This window comes from Vigna unguiculata, chromosome 8, assembly GCF_004118075.2.
Source record: "Vigna unguiculata cultivar IT97K-499-35 chromosome 8, ASM411807v1, whole genome shotgun sequence".
NCBI classification, from domain to species: domain Eukaryota; kingdom Viridiplantae; phylum Streptophyta; class Magnoliopsida; order Fabales; family Fabaceae; genus Vigna; species Vigna unguiculata.
The window spans coordinates 5,639,272-5,650,903 of record NC_040286.1 but is presented as its reverse complement, the minus strand read 5'-3'; the positions used below and the strand labels follow the sequence as shown (position 1 = coordinate 5,650,903).

General features: G+C 28.4%; 1 protein-coding gene across 1 annotated transcript; it reads right to left on the bottom strand.

Moving 5' to 3' along the window:
• Positions 1 to 376: 376 nt before the first annotated feature.
• LOC114193771 (brassinosteroid-related acyltransferase 1) lies at positions 377 to 5,974 on the bottom strand. Its single transcript, XM_028083703.1, has 3 exons — positions 5,385 to 5,974; positions 4,142 to 4,621; positions 377 to 1,075 (listed from the first exon to the last, which is right to left on the bottom strand). Exons 1-3 carry the CDS (start codon positions 5,841 to 5,843, stop codon positions 575 to 577), a joined length of 1,440 nt encoding a protein of 479 aa, XP_027939504.1. The 5' UTR covers positions 5,844 to 5,974; the 3' UTR covers positions 377 to 574.
• Positions 5,975 to 11,632: the final 5,658 nt, after the last annotated feature.

The following is an 11,632-nucleotide window of genomic DNA, read 5'->3' as shown; positions in this document are numbered from 1 at the left end:
TATATTTTTGTCATTTTTTCGTTAATTCTTTTGAATAAGATCAAGGTTTTCTTATTAAAATTGAAGTTATGAATAAGGATGGTTTACTTTATTGATGTAATTGACATAATCCTAATATCAATTTTGATGAAAAATTCTTGTTCCACTTCAAGAAATTTAACGAAAAATATCAAATTATATTAATTTTTAAAAAATTGAAACCAAATTGAAACTAAAAAAAATTAGATGACCAACATAATATTTAAAAAAAAAAACAAATAAAAAAAATAATTCAATCAAAATTTTGACATCCCAAAATATTGACGAAAAATCTACCACCGCAACTATCTTATATAAACTTCCCCAAACTAAATACTAATTGTGAAATCCCGTAAAGTAAGAGAATGAAATGGCTATATATGACATAATAAGATGAAAAGTAAGTACATTTATTCATCTAAAAGTGTTCTAGGTTCTCCCATTCATCTTGCCACGAGACCCCATGAAATGTTCTCCTACGACACCTCACCAACACAATTATTATGATTAGATATACATTCATATCCATATATATATAAAAGAAGTTTTGATTCCATCACGCCATGCTTAAAAAGCAGTGACTAAAAGCAGTTATATTTTCAGGTTCCAAGCCAATTCTGATGTCAACGCCGAAGTTGTCAGTAGGGCTTTGCATGAAGTATGCGACCTGTGGGAGAGGAGTGGCAAGAGGACATGCATAGGTTGCTTTTCCATGGAAGAAGTCAATGTTGTGAAAAGGCATTCTTGTCCAATCAGAAACCAGAGTTAGCTCCTTTAATGGAGGAAGAGAAGAACCTTGTTGTGGTCCTTCTAGTGCTTCAACATAGCTTCTCACATATTCCTGGTTCACCTTGTTCTTCGCCTCTCTTATTTTCTCGATGATGCATTCATGGCTTGCATCTTCTAATTCTCCCATTGCCATCATGATGGAGGCAAGAACATATGCATTTCCACTGAAACATTTTGGCAATGCTGGTCTCATCTTGTTCCTTATCTCCACTGCAAATTGGAGGCATACTTGTTTTTCCTTTTTCACCCCTAAAGCTTTGCTCCTTGCCTATACTCAAAGTCAAACAATTCCAAAATAAAATCTTCATGTTTTTTTTTTCCTTTTCCGTTAAATATGTGTTTAGTCACTTAATTTTTCAACGAAACTTTAAACCAATTTAGTCTCTCAAATTTAAAAATATGTTTTTTTTAACTAAATTTTATTAAGTTTATTTGACATTTCAAATGCACATCTCAACTACCATTGAAGCATAGATATGTTAAACAGCGTAAACAACTCAAATGATATCATGAAACACATTAAACACATCAAATAAACTTAACAAAATTTGATTAAAAAAACTAAATTCATGTATTTCTAGAATTTAAAAACTAAATTAGACCAAAATTTTCGAGAAGAGATTGATTCAAATTTTCACTAAAAGTGAAATAACTAAAAATATATTACATTTTTTTATTCACTACAAATTTTCTCATGGGGTTGTGATTTATTCTAAGGTAAAAAAAATTACTTGTTGGTAATATTAAAAGATAAGTTGGCTTATCTTTATCCATTAATCACTAAGAAAAATCTATCAACCACCTTAATTCAAAATCTCAAAACATTAAATTGGTGTCTTTTTCACTTCTAGGTGATTAAATTTGTCCACTAATGTTTGCACTATAACATATAAAACATTAATAATTTTATCATGTAAACGTATTTTTCTTCTTCTTTGAATTGGATTTAAGTCTAATCCAATTTCATAAAATTTAGTTCTGGTAATGCGTCCTCCTACTCATAATCGGTTAAAGTTGATATGTGGATAATAGTATAGCAACTATTTTTTTAAAATAAATTTCGGATAAATTTAAATATCCTTTTTAAATTTGGATATAGATTAATTATTTTTGTGTGTAGGAACAAAATCAATTTAACCTTAATATGAAAATATTAATAATATAAACAAGGTATAAATTAATATTTTAAATTAAGATAAGTTTTTAGATATGTAATATAATTAATAAATATGGTTATTGTTTAGTAAAATTGTATAAACATGTTTCTAGTTTCCGTAAAATGTGAGTTTTAATCCTTGAAAAATTTTCTCTTAATTTTGATTCTTATAAAACGAGAAAAACTGAATTCAAAATGTATGAGAATGAAATCCTACAGCAACTAAAATAAAAACTCAAGAGTAAAACAAGAAACAATATTTTCAAACAATTAAAGTACATTTATGTCATTCTTTTTATATAAGTTTTAAATTTAAGAATAGGAAAAAAGTAATTATTACTTTTTATATTGGCTATAATTTTACTATATTATAATTTGTAATACTAAAAATATAAAACTTATATTATAATTTTTGTCTTTGAATATGAAATTTACATTTGTGGCATTAAAGCTAATATTTTTTATTGTTTCAATAATATAATTATGAAAACTAATATATGGAAACTAGGCTAAAAACTCTGAATAAATTATAACTATTTCTAACAAAAATATATATGTTAAAAAATTATTAAATGAAAAAGTAAAAATGATATATATATGTATATATATATATATATATATGTATGTATGTATATATATATATATATGTATATATATATATATATGTATATATATATATATATATATATATTTCTTTTTATAATAAATAAATTATTTACCTTAAATAATATAATTATTTTATCGTGAGGGAATTCTTTGTTACGGTTGATTATTATTTATTATTCTTTTAGTTGGAACATTAAATTAAATATAGTTAATGCTAAGAATTAAAAATATATTAAAATGATCAAAAATTTTAAAAATAATACATAATTTTTGAAGGACTAAATTATATAGAGCTATATTATATGAACTGAAAACATATTTCAGACTTCAATGAAATTAGTTAAAATTAATTTCAATATTATAAATACATTTTTATTCTTAAAATAATTTAAAAATTAATTAATTTAAATAAATTGTTATATAGATGCTTTTGAGTTTAGTTATTTTAATTTTTGTTTCGATAGTGTTTTTTAATATTTATCCAACCACGATTTTTCGATATTCAATTTTGAGTTCAGTTTCACCATATATATATATATATATATATATATATATATATATATATATATATATATATATATATATATATATAATTTGAGTTCCTCTAAATATATATTTTGGAAAGTCTTACCACCTGAATTAATTAGTGACAACTAAATAACAATAAATACTAAGCACATATTAAGTATACAAGTATAAAACTTTGAAATTTCCATAAGACGCATACTCTAAAGTTCAATCATCATATATCATAAAATTCAATATTGTAGAAATAATTTCAAGCATATTAAACAGAAAAAAGTGAAAACTGGATACTGGTTAGAAACATATTTAAAATATTATTATTATAGTAATCCAATATTAATTGATAAAGTTTGGTATTTATTAAAAAAAAGAATTGTCTTACCAAATTTAACGAAATTTGTAATTATTTTACAGAATTTAGCAGTGAGTGTGTGATTCATTCGTGTTGTATAAAAAAGTTGTTAATTGGTGTAGGTATAAAGTTTGACATTTGGTATTAATTATTGATTACCTCTTCTTACTCTCTTTATATAAGAATTTTAGTGATAACCATTGAAATTTATGAATAATTGAGTAATTTTCTCTTTAATGAATTCTATCTCCTTTTTCTTTTCATATCTCAATTATTCAAGATTATATAAAGCATATTTGGTTTTTCAGTCTTCTGTATTTCTTTTATAACCTTGACATTTGTAATATATAGTTTATATGGCAACCTAATGCATTATTTTGAAAATCATCTCACTATATGGGACTAATTCGTTGATTACAACTATTAAAACTTTGAATCCTCTTTGACTTTTTTAAATCAAATCTATCATGAGTATGATTGGACAATTTTTTTTTTCTGAGAAAATTATAGAAAAAAAAAATATGCTGAAACAAAAGTGCGTGCTTAGTGTACTTGTTCTCATATTTGGTGGCATAAGTTAGGGACCAAACAAAAAGATCTGTGTCAGGCTGTCATATCTTTGTCATAACTAAAGAAAAAAAAAACACACACACAGTGCTGAACAAGGAAAAGAGAAGATTGAGATATTAACTTACCTTCCAAAGGTGTGCTGCAAGAACCTCAAAGGTTGAGAAAGGAAATGAACCTCTTTTCATGGGGAAGTGTTTCCTTTTCAAGTTTTCTGCCATTGCACCTGAAACATGATAGGTTTTAAGAACACACTTCTTTGAATTCGAGGGTGTTCCAATTTGCAGAGGAAAACCCTTTTGTGCAGTAGCTGTTTGCATTATAAGATGATATAAGTGTTCTATTGCCATGGCTCTTGCTTCCTTAGCATTTGAAGTTGAGTCTGAAGGAAAATTTGCAGTGTCTCTTGGTGCTTGAAGAGTACCACTCAGAAGTATCCCTCTCTCATGCACTGGTTTTGTTGGAACCTCATCAGATCTGCTTCTTCCTTTCACAATTTCTGAATTTGAAGCCCATGCACGCAAGAAATCATAGGTTGCTGGCCCATCAAACAAAGAGTGGCTTGTTCCAATACCAATTGAATACCCTCCACAACCAAATTTAGTGACCTGTGTTTATCAAGCAGTGATTAATCAAGTTCATATTCTTTTTCTCAGAACTTAGTTTCATGCGATCAGAGAGGAATGATCATATACACAAGTATAGAAAAAGAAAGGCGAGAAATGGAATATGTATCAAGCCAGATGATATGTTATGTAAAATCAGAAGATATAGATTAATTATTTCTTGAAGGACTATGTAAGAGGTATTTTCTCATAAACGTAGATCAGACAAAGAAATCATGAGAACATGTGATAAAGATACACACATATACACATGACTGGTGCATAATTAAGATACTTAGGGCACAAAAAGAAAGATGGTTTCTTTTTCTTTTTTCTGGTTTATCAATTTTGCAGACGCTGTGTTGTCTTAAGAATGATAAGAAAGATAATAATTAACAAAGTTATAAGCAAATAAGTTATGGGAACAAGAAGATCTTACGATCCCTCTTATTGTCCAGTGTGAAGGGAACATGTTCCATGTTTTCATATAACGGCAAGGACAAACCCTAGCTTCTGCCATACTTCACATAATGGGAAAATGATTCCAAACAATTCTTTATAACTATTTCTGGGGAGGAGAGAAATTCTGAGGGGCCTAATCAATTGGGTAATTAGCACGGACGAAACAAAATACACAAAAACCCTAAGCAGGTGAGTTTTATTTTGTGTGTCTTATATCAATTTTACATTTACTTCTGCAACTTCCAGTATTTTATAACGTTTATCAGCAATCAGATATTATATTCTACATATAGATTTTTCTTACCTGAGCAACAATCAGCGGCATGTTTGAGAAGTTCCCATCAAAAGCTGGCTTATAAACCAGCTTCTCAAAGAATTCATTGTACTCAGAGAGGTTTCCAAGTTGTGAAATTTTAGCAGAGGTTTCAGCCTCTGCAAGAACTGCACCATGGTTGTTGCACCACAGGTTGAGCTTGCCATCACTTGGATTGGGCCAAAGCCTACCTGCAGCAGGATACCACAGAGCCAAGGTATCTTCCAAGCCAGATTTCAAGCTGCAGAACACTGAATTGAGGGACAAATCCTTCAACCTCTGATGAGGCAAGTTATTGTAGAAGAAGACCAAGTGCATGAGGTGTGGACACTGCCTGTCCAAATTTGAAAGAGTCAAAACCCTGTGAGGTTGCACAAGTTTGGGATTCACAGACACAACCCTTGAAATAGAAACTGCAGTTCTAGGATCATTAGCCTGAGTTGCAGCCATGATTAGATGAAATATGTGGGATATTATTGCTCTAAATATATCTGCAACTATCTGGTTTATTGGTGATAAGTGGTGAGATACACAGAAAGTGAAGGTTACATTTATAGAGGGAGGTAATTTGCAAGCTAGATTCTCGTAGGAGAGAACAAATTATTAATATAGGTTCTTGGTAATAAGCATGTTGAGGGTGGTTATATTTTAAACATTGAGAAGTGACTAATGAGAATAATGTTATAATGCTAATTTAGTGTTGTAGAGGCGTATCTTTTTGGTGAGTAGTTAATGTTATGCATGGTACTGTAGTGTTGTGTAGAAAAGGAGGAATTCTGGTGTATGATCTGGCTCCCACTGTAGATGAAAGTGACCTACTACCTGTCCCTCTATATGATGCTAACATCAACTTTCATTATCTTTTCTGTGGGACCTTAATGGACGCTCTCTAACATAATCAGCCCTGGTTTTTTGGTTTCATTTTTGCTTTTCTGTGGACATAAAGAGGAGTGTATATTAAAATCTTTACTTATAAAATGGCTATCTGAAAAGGAAAATAAAGGACAGATTTCAAAATTTATCACAAGTTATCATAAATGTGCTTCAAGATTAGCCTCTTCTGTCCTCTCATTTTGTTGTTTTTATGAGTTTTGAGATTGATCATATGTACTAGGCATCAGGCTCATGTAAATAGCTTTAAGAAAGCTTATATAAAAACACTTGCCTTGAAATTTCAGGTGTTTAATGAAGAGCTATACTATCTATATACTATTTGAAGTGTTGCAATACATGTACAATAGAAGTTGCACAATGACAGTATCAAGCAAATCTTAAGGTAACAGTTTAATTAAGCTAGTGAAAACAGTTTATGATCTTCATACTTATACTTTTTATATGAAGCTAGTGAAAGCTAGTGAAAACAGTTTTTGCTTGTTATACTAGATATTTTATAAAAAGTGATAATAAAAAAAACAATTATTTCATAATCTCTTAATTGAGACTTATATATGGTGAAAATTTCTCATGTGATTAATCTTAATATTGAACATATCATAAACAGTTATATAAAATAAAATAATTATAAGGGTAAGTAATTTATGTTTATCAAATGAATTCAAATCAACTTACATACCTCAATTATTTCAGGAATTACCTTATTTAACCATTACCCAATTTATAGACTTGTAATATTTTAGTGAATTAAAAAAAAATGTATATACTCACTTCAACTGATAAGTTTTTCACAGGCTAATAGTGAATTCAAAATAGCCTGAATTATTTAACCCGAGATAGGTCTAAGTTATTCAACCAAACCCTAATAAACTACAAAATATCAACTTTTAATATTAGGTTAAATTACTTAGTTCCAAAAACATTTTAAACTTTTCGGTTGAAGTTCTAAGCAACTTTTAATGGGGTGTTCTTAATTATGCAATTTCTTTTTTACCAAGTTTTTCTAAAATTTTAAAACCACTATAATAGTAATTTTTTTTTTTCTGTTTGAAGCTGCCAAAAACTAATCCTAGAAACCTACTTCTTGAAATTAGAGGGACCATTAATCAGTAATTTAACCAAAATTGTATAATGTTTTTATTACATATATAAGTTGCAGTAAACCTATTTAGGGTTTGTCATTATTAAAAGAAATTCTAACACAGCAAATATATGATATAAGTACTTGCACCATTTGAAGAATAGTATACTGTGGATGAAAACTAGTAGTAGTTTTCGTGGTTCCAAATGTTTAAGATTAGACCAAACTTAATCTTATGAAACTGTAAGAATTATAGAGATGAATGAGATATGCAACAGTAATTTTCAGGTGTGAGAGTTAAAAGAAGGTTTACGTTGAAGTTGAGAGGAAGAATTTAAAAGCAGGAGGAGGCCCACATTAGAAGGGTGAGTAGGCGCTTGAGGTGGTTCGTTGCAAAAAGACAGAGGTTGTATAATCTGTACACAAAGATTGATAAAGGTCACAGAAAAGAATGGCAATAAGAAAAGGCATAAAAAAAAAAGAGAAAGGGAAAAGGAAAGTTTGTTTTTGTGTTTTGTTTTGAGGGGGAAAAGAGGTGTGAGTCGAAAGAAAGCAAAGGGTTTAGGGTGTGGTGTGTAGGGAAGTTGGTGTTAGTAGGGAAAACATGCGTGCATTTGAAGCCCAGGCCTTGTCTTCTTGTCCCTCACTTTAACAGCATCTCCCTCATTTCCAGCTCCTTAGCTTTACACTTTCTTTTTCTTAATTTCCCTATTCTCTATCCTTTCTTTACTCTCTCATATGCCAACCCTTCTTTTCCCACTCTTCCAATAATTTATACAATACACTCCCATTATTCACCTTCCATCGCATGCACTCCTTTACTTTGCTATCTCAACAACCATACTCTGCAACTTCATATTCACACATGGATTCAAACTTAGGCATTACAACATTAAATGAACTGCACTCAACTATATTGAACTAAAAATATTGAACTTTTTACAATAAAAAATGGATTCTAACATTTGATAGTTCAGTTTCAATAACTAAATCTCTAAAGTTACAGTTCAATTAATTATTCATTAACTTAAAATTACTTTGTTTTATACTTTTTACTTGTTTAAGAGTACATAAAATTGTGGTTCAGTTTGACACTTGTCGACTCCACTAAATTTTGGTCCGGATTGACTCTGTCCAATTCAATCAATTTTTTATTAGAGTTGAGTTTGGTTAGAACTGACTCATCGTGATCATCTTAGTCGATTTTTCAGTCGGGTTGACTCGTCTGAATTCGGTTGAATTTCAATCGAGATAATCTTGATTGAGTTTTGGTTGTTGTCATCCCAACCAAAATATGCTAATTTTCGACCAAGGCCTATTCAACCGAATTTCGATCGGGACCAACTCGATCGAGTTTCAACTGTGCTCGTCTCGATTGAATCCAGCTAAATTTTAGCCCGAGCACATCTCAACATTTTGTCCGACCTTAATCGTCTCAACCTTAGTCCAACCTAATTTGTCTCAACTTTTTGATTTTATTATTTATGGAAGAACCTTTGTTCTTGAGTAGAGACGAAATCTTTTGTATATACTTAGTTAATTATTTTTTTTATATTTTTAAAAAATAGTTCAATTTAGTTTATTAGAATAAAAGTAATTAAGTTAAATTTGTCTGAACTAATTTTCAATTTAATTCAATTTAAATGAACTATTTTTTTTGTTTAATGCAATTTTTAATAATTTAGTGCCGTTGAGGTTAATTTTTTCCATTCATACTGAATCTACAACTTATATTGTATTGGTTTTACCATACATGGATCATGTATATATAAATCATAATTTATGTTTCTGCCATGTATCGGAAGATTTTGACAAAGTAAGAAAACACTGTTTTCATCTGTGCGAATAACTGCTCAAACTAATCTTGAGACAAATTTGGAGACAAACTTTTTTAACTTTGAATGGGGAACTGTGCCCTTTTTGGTTTTGGAAAACCTATGTAACAAACATTTTGTTGTGAATTTAAAGTTTTTGAATTTTGAAAACATGGTTAAAGAAGTTGAATTTTAGTAGCCTTGTCTTTATACTTACTCTATGAACATATTGTTTTTCCCTGGTTTTTAGTTTTAGTTTAATAAAGTATGTATTTTTTTTTCTGATCCTTATTATTATTTTTTTGTCATTATTCATATAGTTTCATATGGCATTGCCTTACTACGTGTTTATCTACTTAATAGAATTTCACGAGTCATTTAGGCACTGTTTTAAGCTAAAATTAGCATACACACACAAAAAAATGAAGTATTAAGATATTACAAGTTCATGAAAAGTTATTAGAGGGTTAAATTTACAGTGAATATAGTAGAAAGAAAACAATGAAAATAAAAGTATCCAAGAAGATAAATTTGTGTTTTTCTTGTCTTTGACAACCAATGACTTAAATCATAAACAGTTTCTAATTCTCTAAAACTAAAAAGTTGTCAAACATATCAAAATGCTCTAATTGCATCTTTAATTGTATCATTTCATATTTGGTAAAATTTGTTACTAACAAATATAATCAATTCTGAATAATTTTTGTATCTAGCAAGATCTAAAATTGAACAACAAATTAGCTTACTATATATAAATAATGCAAGAACAAAATGTAAGAGTTTACTGGCCACATCTCGTATTTTAAAATGTAAAACAAAATAAAATGTTATATATTTTTTTAAGATAAGATAGAATCTTATCTGTTAAATAAAATCTAATAAAAATAATTTAATAATTAAAGTTTATGAGAATTTTTTTGTCTTATATATAATAATAATAATAAATAACCTCCTATATCTTTTCTTTAATTTATTTTTAGTAGATTTATAATTTATTCATCATTAATTTATCAAACCTCCAAAATTTATTTTTATGACAATATTTTCTAATTAACTGGATTTATAATTTACTCTCTAATTAATATTAAAATAAAAATATATATTATCTAAAAGTAAAACGTTAATATTTAACCTATATAAAATATATAAAAAAAAAAAGCAAGCCAAAAAAATTCGACCTCGGTCCGGTCCGCCATGGGTTGGCGGGTTAAACGGGTTGGCTCACAGATTCACTTAATTAAAAAAATTACAATTTTTTTATTTATTTTTCAGTCAAAACTAAATTATAATTCTAATTAAAATCTAAATAAATTTTAATACAATCCAAATACAAACCAAAATAAAAAAAATACAAATTATTTATGTGTTAATTAAAAATAATAATCTAACATGACCCATATGTAAAACTCAACTTAATAAAAAACATTTGTGTGACCTTTTTATCTGCGAGTTGGTGAGCCAACCCTGCTCACCACTGGTTCAACTCGGATGATCCGAGTTCTAGATGAGTCGGGTCAAAAATCAACCCGTATTGAATTTTGTAAAAAAATTTGAACCCAACCCCGGTCCGAACCCTTGATGAGCACGGGTTCCAACTCATTTTGAGAGCTCTGTTCTGTTACTACATTTTGCATTAAATAATCTACATCGTGATAAATAAAAGAAGAAGTAAAATCTAGAATATATTTTTAAATAACGATGAGATGAAATATTTATAGACTAAAATTATTATATGTTGATAATCAACAAAATGGAGTCTTCACATGCACTCCTATGTCCTCGTACTTAACCACATTTTTTATCTACCAATGGTGGAATCAAAGCGTACGTTGTTGATGCTTAAATAAACTATATATTTAATTAGCGATTCTCATAATCAAAAAACATCTCTCTCTATATTGGTTTTGGTTCTCTTATATATTCTCATCATATATGCATTATAATATCCCTAGGTTTTACAAAGATGCCAAGCTAGAGGAGTAAGTTTCCATTCTTGCGTTAAGTTGAAACTACCATCATTCTTAACCCTTCATTAATCCAACGTCTGTTCTGTTTGAATGCTACCAATTTATTCTCTCAACATACCTTTTGGGGTCCATATGCTCCTCCAACTATATTAATATATATATATATATGAAAGAAAATTTTCAATTAAAAATCAATTTTAAAAATTAAAAATAGTTAATCACTAGAATGACTAATTTATATATCAATTTACAAAATTAAAAATTATCGGTTATGAAAAATAGTCACTATTACAAATAAAAATTTAGAATTGGTCACTAATTAATTAGAGGCTAATTTAAAAATTAATTTATTTTGGTAACCAAACCTAGAGAGCTAATTTTTAATGACTAATTTTCTTAGTAACTAAAACTATGGTAATTAATTTTAAAGACCAATTTTTAATGACCAATTTAATAATCAATTATAATTTTTATTTATAATAG

Coding starts and splice junctions, on each gene's coding strand:
- LOC114193771 (XM_028083703.1), bottom strand. CDS start 5,843: ATGGCTGCAACTCAGGCTAATGATCCTAGAACTGCAGTTTCTATTTCA. Junction 4,622..5,384: donor TGCCGCTGATTGTTGCTCAG/GTAAGAAAAATC, acceptor TGATAAACACAG/GTCACTAAATTTGGTTGTGG. Junction 1,076..4,141: donor TTGCAGCACACCTTTGGAAG/GTAAGTTAATAT, acceptor CTTTGAGTATAG/GCAAGGAGCAAAGCTTTAGG.